At 38.4% G+C, this 14,967-nt stretch overlaps 1 protein-coding gene across 1 annotated transcript in view; it reads left to right on the top strand.

Annotated features, from left to right (window-relative positions):
• UTP18 (UTP18 small subunit processome component) overlaps positions 1-14,693 on the top strand; it is a 55,728-nt gene extending 41,035 nt beyond the window's left edge. The window contains exons 11-14 of the mRNA XM_069603646.1: positions 6,943-7,117; positions 11,932-12,074; positions 13,252-13,290; positions 14,544-14,693. Coding sequence (XP_069459747.1) covers positions 6,943-7,117; positions 11,932-12,074; positions 13,252-13,276 — 343 coding nt within the window. The 3' untranslated portion in view covers positions 13,277-13,290; positions 14,544-14,693. The remainder of the gene's footprint in view (positions 1-6,942; positions 7,118-11,931; positions 12,075-13,251; positions 13,291-14,543) is intronic.
• Positions 14,694-14,967: the final 274 nt, after the last annotated feature.

The raw sequence follows: 14,967 nt of genomic DNA, 5'->3' as shown, positions 1-14,967 counted from the left end.
CAGGAGGAAGCAAACGAGTGTTAGGTTTTTTTCCCCTTCTCTATACGAATTTGAAAGGTTTCTCTTAAAATTCTGTGTTGCCATGATGACACTTGGCTCCACCTGAACGTAACTTTTCTCAAACCTTGAGCTAACCAATGTGCTTTTCTTATGGAAATATTTTTCTTAAGCTATGTTAATGAACTGTGTATTTACCCTAGACTCTTGTCTTTCCTCAAGTCAGTTCTGCTTGAGACTCAGAACCAGGGCTCAACAAACCTATATGTTTTACTCATACATTGTTCTCCTAATCTATGTTAATGAAACTATATACTTACTTGGACACCTGCCTTTCTTCAAGATAAATGTCAATCGTTTTATGGCTTGGGATGACTCACCTGGTGCCAGTGTTATCTCAAAATGCATGTTGGGGGTGAGGGGCCTGGTGCCACTCTGAATTTTGAGATGTCTCCTTTCTCTAATTAACAGCTTGCTGATAGGTATATAGTGAAAGTGAAGTCGCTCAGTCGTGTCCGACTCTTTGCAACCCCTTGGACTGTAGCCTACCAGGCTCCTCTATCCATGGGATTTTCCAGGCAGGAGTACTAGAGTGGGTTGCCATTTCCTTCTCCAGGGGATATTCCCAACCCAGGGATAGAACCCAGGTTTCCTGCATTGTAGGCAGATGCATTACCATCTGAGCCACCAGGGAAGTATAGGTATATAACATTCAGCTAAAGATAGGTATATAACATCTTGCTAAAGACTAGCAAGGGGGCACTCTTTCTGCCCCCTTCTGATGTCTAAGTCAGAAGCTTTCTTTATCTCTTTTATACTTTAATAAAACTTTATTACACAAAAAGTTTGTGAGTGATCAAGCCTTGTCACTGGCCCTGGATTGAACTCCTCTCCTCCAGAGGCCAAGAATCATGGCATCTTTCATGGCTCAGCAACAACCTGTCATGAGCCTGCGACTATAAGATGCAACTACTGAAGCTCACATCCTGGAGCCCATGCTCTGCAACAGGAGAAAGCCACCACAGTGAGAAGCTCGCACACAGCAATTGGTGGGTAGCCCCTGCTCCCAGCAACTAAAGAAAAGCCCTTGCAGGAGGGAAGACCCAGCACAGGCAAAAATAAGTAAAAAAAAATTTTTTTTAAAGAATTCATCAGAATAATGATAGTAAAGATGATCCAAAATCTTGAAAACAAAGTGGAGGTTACAGGTAACTAGATTAGAGACAAGGATTGAGAAGATGCAAGAAATATTTGACAAGGACCTAGAAGAAATAAAGAGTCAATCAGTAATGAGTAATGCAATAACTGAGATTGAAAGCACTCTGGAGGGAAAACAGTAGTAGAATAACTGAGGCAGAAGATAGGATAAGTGAGGTGGAAGATAGAATGGTGGAAATAAATGAAGCAGAGAGGAAAAAAATAAGAATTAAATGAGGACAACCTCAGAGACCTCTAGGACAATGTTAAATGCCCCAACATTCAAATCATAGTAGTCCCAGAAGAAGACAAAAAGAAGGGTCATGAGAAAACACTTGAGGAGATAATAGTTGAAAACTTCCCTAAAATGGGGAAAGAAATAGCCACCCAAGTCCAAGAAACCCAGAGAGTCCCCAACAGGATAAACCCCAATGCAAAACACCCCAAGACACATATTAATCAAACTAATGAAGGTAAACACAAACAACAAATATTAAAAGCAGCAAGGGAAAAGCAACAAATAACACAAAAGGGGATCTCCATAAGGATAACAGCTGATCTTTCAAAAGAAACTCTTCAGGCCAGAAGGGAATGGCAGGACATACAGTGATGAAAGAGAAAAAGCTGCAATCCAGATTACTATACCCAGCACGGATCTCATTCAAATATGAAGGAAAAATCAAAAGCTTTACAGATAAGCAAAAGCTGAGAGAATTCAGCACCACCAAACCAGCTCTTCAACAAATGTTAAAGGATCTCCTCTAGACAGGAAACACGGAAAAAGGTTTATAAACTCGAACCCAAAACAACAAAGTAAATGGCAACGGGATCATACTTAGCAATAATTACCTTAAATGTAAATAGGTTGAATGCCCCAACCAAAAGACAAAGACTGGGTGAATGGATACAAAAATAAGACCTCTATATATCCTGTCTACAAGAGACCCACCTCAAACCAAAGGAAAGTGAAGGGATAGAAAAAGATATTTCATGCAAATAGAGACCAAAAGAAAACAGGAGTAGCAGTACTCTTATCAGATAAAATAGACTTTGAAATAAAGGTCATAAAAAGAGACAAGGACACTACATAATGATCAAAGGATCAATCCAGGAAGTTATAACAATTAGAAATATATATGCATCCAAGTCGGAGAAGGCAATGGCGACCCACTCCAGTGTTCTTGCCTGGAGAATCCCAGGGATAGGGGAGCCTGGTGGGCTGCTGTCTATGGGGTCGCACAGAGTCGGACACGACTGAAGCGACTTAGCAGCAGCAGCATGCATCCAAGTTAGGAACACCTCAAGATGTAAGGCAAATTGTAACAAGTATGAAAGGGGGAATTAACAGTAACTCAATAATAGTGGGAGACTTTAATGCCCCACTCACACCTATGGATAGATCAACCAAGCAGCGAATTAGAAAGGAAACACAAACTTTACATGATACAATGGACCAGTTAGACCTAATAGATATTTCTAGGACATTTCACCCCAAAACAATGAATTTCACATTTTTCTCAAGTGCACACAGGACATTGTCCAGGATAGATCCCATCCTGGGCCATAAATCTAGCCTTAGTAAATTAAAAAAAAAAATCGAAATCATTTCAAGAATCTTTTCTGATCACAATGCAGTAAGATTAGATGTTAACTACAGGAAAAAAGCTATTAAAAACACAGACATATAGAGGCTAAATAACATGCTTCTGAATAACCAACAAATCATGGAAGAAATCAGACAGGAAATTAAAACATGCATAGAAACAAACGAAAATGAAAGCACGACAGTGTAAAACCTACGGGATACAGTAAAAGCAGTGCTAAGAGGGAGGTTCATAGCAATACAAGCCTGCCTCAAGAAACGAGAAAAGTCAAGTTAACCTAACTAACAGACAAACCATTAGCCAGACTCATCAAGAAAAAAAGGGAGAAGAATCAAATCAACAAAATTAGAAATGACAATGAAGAGATTATAACAGACAACACACAGCAACAGATGACAAAGGATCATGAGAGACTACTCCTAGCAACTATATGCCAATAAAATGCACAACCTGGAAGAAATGAACAAATTCTTAGAAAATTATAACCTTCCAGAACTGAATCAGGAAAAAATAGAAAATCTTGAGATCCATCACAAGCACGGATATAGAAGCTGTAATCAAAAGTGTTCCAACAAACGAAAGCCCAGGAACAGATGGCTTCACAGGTGAATTCTACTAATAATTTAGAGAAGAGCTAACACTTACCCCAGTCAAACTCTTCCAAAAAATTTCAGAGGAAGGTAAACTCCCAAGCTCAAACTATGAGGCCACCATCATCACCCTGATATCAAAACCAGACAAAGATGCCACAAAAAAAAAACACTGATGAACATAGATGCAAAAATCCTCAACAAAATTCTAGCAAACAGAATCCAGCAACATATTAAAAAGATCATACATCATGGCCAAGTGGGCTTTATCACAGGGATGCAAGGCTCCCTCAGTATTCACAGATCAATCAATGTGATACACCACATTAGCAAATTGAAGGATAAAAACCATATGATTAGATGCAGAGAAAGCCTTTGACAAAATTCAACACCCATTTATGATTAAAAACTCTACAGAAAGCAGGCATAGAAGGAACATGAAATGAAGTTGCTCAGTCGTGTCCGACTCTTTGCGACTCCATGGACTGTAGCCTGCCAGGCTCCTCCGTCCCTGGGATTCTCCAGGCAGGAATACTGGAGTGGGTTGCCATTTCCTTCTCCAGGAGATCTTCCCAACCCAAGGATCAAACCTGGGTCTCCTGTATTGCAGTCAGATGCTTTACCATCGAGCCACCAGGGAAGCTCTAGAAGGAACATACCTCAACATAATAAAAGCCATATATGATAAACTCACAGCCAACATTATCCTCAGTGGCGAATAATTGAAAGCATTTCCCCTAAAGTCGGAAATAAGACCACTCTCACCACTACTATTCAACATAGTTTTGGAAGTTTTAGCCACAGCAGTCAGAGAAGAAAAATAAAAGGAATCCAGATTGGAAAAGAAGTAAAACTCTCACTGTTTGCAGATGACATGATCCTCTACATAGAAAACTCTAAAGACTACCAGAAAATTACTAGAGTTAATCAATGAATATAGTAAAATTGCAGGATATAAAATTAATACAGAGAAATCCCTTGCATTCCTATATACCAACAGTGAGAAAACAGAAATTAAGGAGATAATCATTCACCATTGCAATGAAAAGAATAAAATACTTAGAAATAAATCTACCTAAAGAAACAAAGACCTATATATTTTTACAGTTTTACAGAAAAGTGTAAAACACTGATGAAAGAAATCACAGATAACACCAATAATGGAGAAATATACCATGTTCATGGATCAGAAGAATCAATATAGTGAAAATGAGTATACTATCCAAACCAATCTATAGATTCAGTACAATCCCTATCAAGCTACCAACAGTATTTTTCACAGAACTAGAGCAAATAATTTCACAATTTGTATGGAAATACAAAAAAACCTCGAATAGCCAAAGCAATCTTGAGAAAGAAGAAAGGAACTGGAGGAATCAACCTGCCTGACTTCAGTCTGTACTACAAAGCCACAGTCATCAAGACAGTATGGTACTGGCACGAAGACAGAAATATAGATCAATGGAACAAAATAGAAAGCCCAGAGATAAATCCATGCACCTGTGGACACCTTATTTTTGACAAAGGAGGCAAGAATATACAGTGGGGCAAAGAGAGCCTCTTCAATAAATGGTTCTGGGAAAACTGGACAGCTACATATAAAAGAAAAAAATTAGAACACTTCCTAACACCTTACACAAAAATGAACTCAAAGTGGATTAAATACCTAAATTTAAGACCAGAAACTATAAAACTGCTTGAGGAAAACATAGGCAAAACGCTCTGTGACATAAATCACAGCAGGACCCTGTATGACCCACCTCCCAGAGTAAAAGAAATAACAGCAAAAATAAACGGGATCTAATTTAAAAGCTTTTGCGCAATGAAAGAAACTATAAACAAGGTGAAAAGACAACCTTCAGAGTAGGAGAAAATATAAGCAAACGAAGCAACTGACAAAGAACCTCAAAAATGTACAAACGGCTCATGCAGCTCAATATCACGAAAATAAATGACCTAATCAAGAAGTGGATCAAAGAACTAAACAGACATTTCTCCAAAGAAGACATACAGATGGCTAACAAACACATGAAAAAAATGCTGAACATCACTTATTAGAGAAATGCAAATCAAAACCACAATGAGGTTACCATCTCACGCCGGTCAGAATGGCTGCTATCATAGAGTCTACAAACAATAAATGCTGGAAAGGGTGTGGAGAAAAGGGAACCGGGTTACATTGTTGGTGAGAATGCAAACTAGTGCAACCACTATGGAGAACAGTGTGGAGATTGCTTGTAGAATTGAAAATAGAACTGCCATTCAGTTCAGTTCAATCACTTAGTCATGTCTGACTCTGCAACCCAATAGACTGCACTCAGCTTCCTTTATAGTCCAACTCTCACATCCATACATGACTACTGGAAAAACCATTTTAGTGGGACACAAATGTTCAGTCCACAGCAAAATTTTCTAAACCCAGGATATATATTGTTTCTCCTGAGTGGTTAATAGGGACTACATAAGAGTTGGCTGTACTTAAATTAAGGGCTTTTTAATTAATGTATATGAAATATACATCAGTAACGGTAAATATAAGTAGTTTGAAGACTTTAAAACACTAAATCTAACATACTGTTTGTGAGTTGGCTGTAATTTCAAACTGTGGAGTCTTGTGTGTGAACTAAATTTGTCTTGTGTATGCATTGTGCCTGTTTCACTGTAGGCAGTAAGTATTAAGTGAATCAGTGAGGATGTTGAGTGTAGGAATGAGAACACTTAATGTGTCACCCTTGTTAGTTTGAGCATTAATTTCTTGCAACTTTCAAGTTTATATTGCATTTGGTAATTAAGTATCCATGAACGACAGCTATTCCTTATACATGATGCCTGTAACATTAGGTGGTCTGAAGATTGAGGTCAAAAATGTTTACTGACACTTGTCTGTGAATGATTCTGTTCGTCATTAAGATTTACATTTTATGAATATTGGGTATAATTCATTGTTGGTAAGTATTTCAGTAAACTTGGAATGGATGATCACTTCCGTTAATGGTTGACTGTGGTATTCTTATGGACCAAAAAACTGAGGTACTTGCTATTACAGCTGTTGTACAGCACTGTTTTGGATGTTCTCATAAATAGAATAGAATAAAAAAAGAAAGGAGGAGATCTGAACAGGGGAAAGATGGTGCTCATTCGCTTATTAGAATGTTAGGTTGTCCATAAATACCGTGAGAGTGGCCCTCTTAGCCTCTGTTGTCTGTCTTTGCATCCCAGGCACTTAAACAGTGCCTGTCACAAAGTTGAAGTTCAGTAAATATTTATTGAAGGAATGAATAATGAAGATCCTACACTTCCTTGGAATTTCTAGCTACACTAGTAATTTAAAGGCTCCCAGCATTAACAAGATTTTGGTAAGACTACAGTAAAACTGATAGACTATGGTTTTTGCCTTGGGATGAACACTCCAGCCCATAGTCCCTGTGTAACATGATACAGTTTCTAAAAATATTAGTTTTGGGGCGGTGGGGTGTTATATCTTAATTCACTTGGATTGTGAAAATCCTTTTGCTTCTTTTTAATCTTTAATTCATTCATTTTTCTCTTTGCAGTTCTAATTGTGGAGTGGTAAACATATACAATCAAGATTCTTGTCTCCAGGAAACGAACCCAAAGCCAATAAAAGCAGTAATGAACTTGGTTACAGGTGTTACTTCTCTGACCTTCAATCCTACTACAGAAATCTTGGCAATTGCTTCAGCAAACATGAAAGAAGCAGTCAGACTGGTAATGTTTCTTTACCCTTTCCTTTTAGCATTGATGATTTTAAAATTTTAAGTTGAAAACATGGAAAGATAATAAGGAAAGAGTTGAATTATTTTAAAAAGAGTAGCCTCTTTTGTTGTAAAAACTGCTAGATTGTAGCTTTTAGGTGTGATTATAGAAATGATATACAGTAGCCACCAAATTTGTATTATTTCAGTTCTTTTGGGAAAGCTGTGCTGTCCTTTCCTAACATTTCTTAAGGGGTGGTCTTTATTTTCAGAAGTTACTTTCATTATATACATGAAGGAAGATGTAAGGAAATACTTCATCCCTCTCTGGTTTTCTTAATTTACCTTTATAAGACCTGGTGTCATAATAGAGTGGAGGCAGTTCTTAAATTTTGAAAAGAAATTGAGCTTGGACATTAATCATGTAAAAAGATTGCAGTTTAAATAGCTGAATAGTACTTGTGAAGATAGCTCTGTACCAGGGGTTCCCAGGAACTCCCCCAGGTTTGGTGAGTGCTGAGCATTCAGTTGCTCAGTTTCGTCCGACTCTTTGCAATCCCATGGGCTGAAGCCCACCAGACTCCTCTGTCCATTGAATTTTCCAGGCAGGCATACTGCCATTTCCTATTCCAGGGGATCTTCCCAACCCAGGGATCAAACCTGCATTGCTTGTTTCTCCTGCATTGAAAGGTGGATTCTTGTGCCATTGCGCCACATGGAAGAATATAGTAAATACAAGGACTCAAGGACTCAGAATATGGTCATATTCATGGCTAAGAATTATTACAGAGAAAAGATACAAAGGATAAAGAAAAAGGTGTATGGGGTGAAGCCTGGAGGAAACCAGGCACTGGCTTCAGAAGTCCTCTCTTAAGGCAGATCACATAGGACATGTTTAATTTCTCGAGTAACACGTTGTGGCAACATGTGTTAAATGTTTTCTACCAGAGAAGCTCATCATAGACTCAGTGACCAAGGTTTTTATTGGGGGTTGATCATGTAGGTACCCTCTACGTAGGAGGTACCCAAAGTAAAGGTTCCCAGAAGTAAAGTCAAGTGTTCAACATAAACCACATTGAAGATCCTCGAGTACGAAATGACAACCCACTCCAGTATTCTTGCCTGGAAAATTCCACGGACAGAGGATCCTGGTGGGTACAGTCCATGGATTCACATAGAGTTGGACATAACTGAGGGAACTGAGCATGGACTCATGAGCCATCCTTATCATTTAGGAGAAGGGTCCCATCTGTGTAGGGACCTATATGCCAGTCAAATTCCCAGACAGCATCTAAGGGCCACTTGTAAGCGGGCCTTTCTAAGGAAAACAGCCTCAGGCCAATGTTGGCTCTTTTTTTTTTTTTTGGCCCAGCATCAGAGCTCAGCTTAAATGTCACTCTACCTCGTGAAGTTGCCTGCGCTTCAGGCAGAATCAGTTTCTTGCGATAAGCCAGGTATATAGATGCCCAGGTATACAGAGAACCTTGAAAAGCAGCATTGCATTGTGCTGTTTATGTGTATACTACCAGATTGTAAACACGTTACAGAGATTATTTTTATCTTACTTATACTCAGCAAATAAACCTTGCATACTTCATCAGCTTTAATAGTGTATAGTTTACAGAGATTTATAAAGAATTTTACAAAAAATTTTGAGCCAAGTGATAGTCCTCAGAGGATTAGCTTACCCAAAGTCAACAGCTACTAAAGACCAGTGAAATGTGATGCTAGATTCCATATTCTTTCTAGCTTTTAGTTTTCTAAGTAAATTTTTCAGAGCCCTAGAATGTGTACAGGACTTCAGATGGCAAGTAGGAGGCTAAGCTCCTCCCTGTATTATATAGAGCAGCTTTAGTGTTACTTGTGATATATATATTGACATTCTGCATTAAGATTTTCTTTGAGGAAAGAAAGAGTTCTGCTGGAAAGATGTGGAAAATATATCATTGGGTTTTATTGCCTCTGTTGAATGAATCATTTGATAAATGAGAGGTTTCTAATTCAAGTCAGCTTTAAAATCCCCACTCCTGTAATGGAAGTGGTAGACTAGCACAAATCAATCTTTTGTCATTTTAATGATACTAAATTGTGTTAGAAAACCATGGGATCTGTTTTTCTTGACATAATATATTCTACAAAACGCCTTATAGTTCTGTCTAGTTTGCTTCAGTGATCATAGCAGCATTTACCTTTTTTCACTGTAGTAAAATCACATGAGGAATTCATTAGTGTCAGCCACCTCCCATTTTTTAAATGGTAGTCAGCTATAATACCAGACAGCTTCCCTGATGGCTTAGATAGTAAAAGAGTCTGCCTGCAGTGCAGGAGACCCAGGTTCAATCCCTGGGTCAGGAAAATCCCCTGGAGAAGGGAATGTCTGCACACTCCAGTATTCTTGCCTGGAGAATTCCATGGACAGAGGAGCCTGGCGGGTTACAGTACATGGAGTTACAGAGTCAGAGATGACAGTGACTAACACTTTCTAACAACTTTCAACTGTAATGTCTAATGGAAATAAGCCAGGTATAATGCCTCTGTGAAACAGTGTCAGTGTTATTAGATGCAGTCTCCTATAGTGATCCAAACAGTGCTGTTATTCCAGCAGTGAATATAATTCTAAGTCATAGCACCATTAAGAGACTCAGAAGTTAAATGGTTACTGCATCTTCAATCTTGGATGTTGTAGGAGTTGTGGGACTCCTTAGTTATTAAATTAAGGATGAGAGAGCTTTTGTTGAATTTTGATAACTGGACGCTTAAATGTAATACAGAAATTGTGTTGGAGATAAAGGGAACTTTATGAATTAAAGAAGCTGTGTTTTTATGGGACTTCTTATTAGTTCAATTACAGCTTTTAATACAAGGGTCATAAAGAGAGATTAGAGAACAGCTGAGATCTAACCAGGTGGGGGTCATTGGTCTGAGGGAAGATGTACTAATTCAGTGTTATCTCTGGGGAACTGTTTTTTCAATATTTATTTGTTTGGCTGCACTGGGTCTTAGTTGCAGCTCAGGGGATCTTTGATCTTCATTGTGGCATGCAAGATCTTTTAGTTGTGGCACATGGGATCTAGTTCCCTGTCCAGGGACCGAACCTAGGCCCCCTGTATTTGGAGCAAGGAGTCTTAGCCACTGGACTACTAGGCACTCCCTAAACTGGGGCTCTTGCAAGTAGATAGCTGAGTCTTTTAGGAAGGCGTAAACCTGTTTTTTGCTCCTTGATATTCAAGTCATTAGGGGAGATAAAATTTAAAATTGTTGATAAATTGGTATTTATCCTCCGTCAGAACATGTCAGCTTGTCGTGTGAAGCTCTGGCCACTATGTATGTTTATGTAGGTTATTTGTTGCACAGGGTGCATTTAAAGGGACTCCATTTACATCATAAACTTTGTATTTACTGTAGTATTTCTGATAATTTTGGTAACAGAGTTCTGTTTATTTAGCTAGACAAATACACAAAAGGTAAAATTGAACTTTAAAAAATTGCTTAGTGTCTTATACTCCAATTTTTGTCAGCGTCTTTGCCTTAATGTGTCAAAGAGCACTTCTCATTAGCCTTTGCATTGATGACAGGCTGTGCAGGCAGAATCTGCTTCCCGGAGGAGAATAATTGAAAATGGTCTGGAGAGTCACTCACTGTAAACTTTACTTTCTTGACTTTATGGCATTTACCAGGGTAGTAGGGCCTAGGGACTGAATGAAACTTGTGTAATAGACAGATGTATCTAACAGTTTTACCTGGTACCTGTCTGTGAAAGTCCCCTTGATTGGCTGGTTTAAAGTCTGACCTAAAACTGAAGGATGGTGGACTGCCGTGATTAATAGCTGAATAAGAATTCTGTGAGTATGAAGGTGCTATGTTTCTTGGAAGAGCTAGAGAATGTGCGAGAGATGTTAAAATCCTAGTCTGCTTAAGGTAATGGCTTCCTTGCTTGGATTTTATTTATCCACAAATTGGATGAGGACTTGTCTTGCCTAGCTTGGATTTGGGCTCATTTCCCCGCTGAGCAGACTTTTCTGGAGAAAGAGCCCTGGCCTTGAGGTGAGCTTTGGACTGTTTCTCAGTCAGAAGACAGTTTCACTTGAACCAGGTTTTCATGGTTTAGCCTCTCGAGGAGGGATTCTCAACACCACATTGTTGAGAAATAAAAGTGAAAGTAGGCAGTCGTATGATCCTGGAAAATTTGGTATGATTTTGTCTTGGCTTCAGGCTCTTCGTAGTGTGCTGTTCCTTGTACTCAGACTTCAGTATTCTTCACTGTAGTTACTATGTTAGGACATTCATGGGTTCTGCTGCTGGCGTTTCAGGCTCCCCTGGCGGCTCAGTCAGTAAGGAAACTGCCTGCAGTGCAGGAGACCCTGGTGCAGTTCCTGGGTCAGGAAGACCCCTTGGAGAAGGAAATGGCAACCCGCTCCAGTATTCTTGCCTGGAGAACCCCAAGGACAGAGGAGCCTGGCAAGCTACAGTCCATGGGGTCACGAGAGTCAGACACGACTTAATGAATAAACCACCACCGCTGACTTTTCACTTCATTCATTCACTTCTTTGTTTGATCCTCCTAGGCACCATGCTAGATGCTGCAGTTTATTAATAACGAAGCATCAAGAAAGCACTTTTCTCTCTTCCGTCCCTTTCTTCTCAGTTAATAGCATACTGAAAATCAAATTTTAATTTTGGAACACTTTGCAGTGTTAAGGGAACTGTACTTGATGTGTGTTACAATCAAAACGAACTTTTGTTCTAGCAAAATGATAGACTGAAGACTAAAATCTAAGATGAGCTCCCAGTTGTTTTAGTTTAAAAGCTTTTTATTGTTTCCTGCAGGTCCACCTTCCTTCCTTTACAGTATTTTCAAACTTCCCAGTTGTTAAGAAGAAGAATATTTCTCTTATTCATACCATGGATTTTTCTCCCAGAAGTGGGTATTTTGCCTTGGGGAATGAAAAAGGGAAGGCCCTGATGTATAGGTAGGTGTTATTATCTTCACATCTAACAAAATGTACATTTTCTACCATAAAATGTCACTAGCAAAAAATTTACTTGGAATTTTTGGAGAAGGAGTGTGATGCTGTGTTTTGAAAATGTTAAATTGAGGAAAAATTGCCCCTTTAATAATACTGCCACTTTCTTGGTGCCTTACGTTTTTAGATTAGCCTTTGTTGACTTGACTATGCTCTGTTTATTCCACTAGATTTAAGTGATATTTTTCAAAGAGGTATTTGTTTCTTTTCTGGCAGCTGTAAGCTGTAAATATGGATATTAACTACAAAGATACCAAAAGTTTATGCTCTGTCCAGGTTCTTTTCTGCACTCAGTTTACTTGGCTATAAAGCAAAAACAAATAAAATCTAATTACATTGTTTTTAGAAGAAGATGCTGGTGACAAGGTGACTCTTGGAGGGAAAAGCTGACTTAAGTCATAGCCCCCTTTCCTTGCTCCCATGTGCTGGCAATGAATGTTGGATAGAACCCTGTGTTCATGTTTGTATGCTTCAGGGAAAGCCTGCTTTCAAAGAAACTGAAATCTGGAGTAAAGAAGAGGAGGAGTACAAATTGGTTTTGAGGAGATAGTTGTGAAAAGAGAATGTAGCAAACAATAATATGCTTATAGTTTTACTTACTTCGAAAGAAAAGTGGGTGGATGGTGCTAGGAAAATTGATAACTTCATTATTCTTGGAGTCATTTTTGGAGTGATTCTTTCAGTTTGGATTTTATAAAAGGATGCAGATATTTGTGCTTCAAAATTCTCTTCCAGAGCTGTAATTTATTATAACGGATTTTTTTCTTTTCTTAAGCCCCTAAGCCCATTAGAATTTTCACCAGAGCATTGATCTCTAGTGAGACTGCTTCTAGCATGTGGTTTGCAGTGACAGCATTTCTGCTGGAAGTGGCTGATTAGGCATTTCACAGATTCTGCTTTAATGCTCTGGAGCAAGCTGATGGCTTGTATCTAAAATCTGAGGTATTAGCGTTAGGATCCTTCAGAATATCAACTTGAGGAGTCTTAACGTAGCTGCCTAGTGAGAGTGATTGTGATTACATTTCCACACCTGAAGTCTTCCTAAGTGCCATGCTGTGATCTGATTGACAATACCGAGGGTAATCAAAAATTGTTTTGATAATTTGTCTTTTACTTTTTTCAGGTTGCATCATTACCCAGACTTTTAAAAAGATTATTCAAAGTAAGAAAAGCTTTCTTTTTTTTTTGTCTTTTCATTCTACAAAGTTTTAAGGTTATACCCATTGCTGTCAGTTGGCAGAGGGACCATATTAGCTGATCTTTGTTTCTTTGCCTCTGAGTTGCTGTATCTTCAGTTAAGGGAGTGGGAAGGACATAGATCAGGAAGTTGGACTTGAACTTTTCCTTGGGAATTTCTTCTCCCAAATCACAGCAATCTGGCTGTGTTCTTCTGAGGGAAGATTTTTAATACTATGTCCATAAATAGTCATCAAAATTATAATTACTGAGTATATAATTTGCAAAGCAGAAGAGACTTAACCGAGAGAGGTAAGTATCTTCATATATAATTACAGTTTCCATAAGCTCAAGCCCTTTCATTTTGTGTGTTTCTTGAGAGTTTATAAGTAGCTTGCCTTATAGCTAGTTAGTTTTGCTGCCATATGTAATATATGTATTTGGCACATGCGTGTATATATACATATACACATATACACCATATATATATGGTATGCACCATAAAGAAAAAAAATACATATACATATGGTGTATATATTCTTTTTCTTCCAGTTTTATTGAGATATAATTGGCATATAGCACTGTGTAAGTTTCAGGTGTCCTGCATAATGATTTGACATACATATATCATGAAATGATTACTGCAGTAACTTTTAATGAGCATCCATCATCTCATATAGATACGAAATGAAAGAAATAGATAAAAACTCCGTTCTTTGTGGTGAGAAGTCCTAGGATTTTCTCTCTTAACAACTTCCGTATATAATGTGTGGCAGTGTTCGTTGTATTTATCATATTGTATACCACATCCCTAGTACAAATTTATCTTATAACTCCAAGTTTGTACTTTTTGACTTCAAGATACAAGGTTTTTGCCTTCCTCCAATTGCTGCTTGATATTTAAAACAGTAGGACATTATTTTCTTCCCATGGCTTGATTTTCACCTGAGATATGGTGGTCATTCTGACATTAAACTTTGCAGTTGACCTGTTCATCACGGTTGAGTAATTTGATCTTCTCTGAGATTCATAAATGTTGAGGAGAAACTCTGGAAGTGCATATAGACTTAATTAGGGGAAGGAATTTTTGAAGGTAGCAGAATTTTGAGCAGAACACTAACCAGGCGGAGAAAACAGTCCAGTTATCGTGCCTCTTCAGACCGCACTGCCAGTGCCTGCTGTTTGTTGACGACCAGTGGCTGTAAGTCAAGTGTATAATTTCTTCTGTTCTTTCCTCAGATCCAGTTGAGCCACAGGAAAAACCCATCCTGAAATCTCAGAGACTTTCCAGAATGTGTGATAGTATATAGATAATGATATATTGAGTCAGATGTGCTTTTTTTGTTATTAGGAATGTTTTAATAAACTCACAGTAACTTTTGTTTGAAACTAAGTATATGTGGTTCTTCCTTCTCTACACACACACACACACACACACACACACACACACACGCTAATTTGGGGGCATTTCTTTTAAGACTGGACCTGAGACATTGAACACACCTGTCTATAGCCAAAAATAACATAGGTAAATAGTCTTGTATTTCACAGTTAACCCTGATTAGTATTTCTCCCTTTCCCAGGATCAGTCAGTTCAGTTCAGTCACTCAGTCGTGTCCGACTCTTTGTGACCCCATGGACTGCAGCATGCTAGGCTTCCCTG

This window comes from Ovis canadensis, chromosome 11 (genome assembly GCF_042477335.2).
Source record: "Ovis canadensis isolate MfBH-ARS-UI-01 breed Bighorn chromosome 11, ARS-UI_OviCan_v2, whole genome shotgun sequence".
In the NCBI taxonomy this organism is placed as follows: Eukaryota; Metazoa; Chordata; class Mammalia; order Artiodactyla; family Bovidae; genus Ovis; species Ovis canadensis.
The sequence above is the reverse complement of the archived record's forward strand: the minus strand, read 5'-3'. Positions and strand labels throughout refer to the sequence as shown.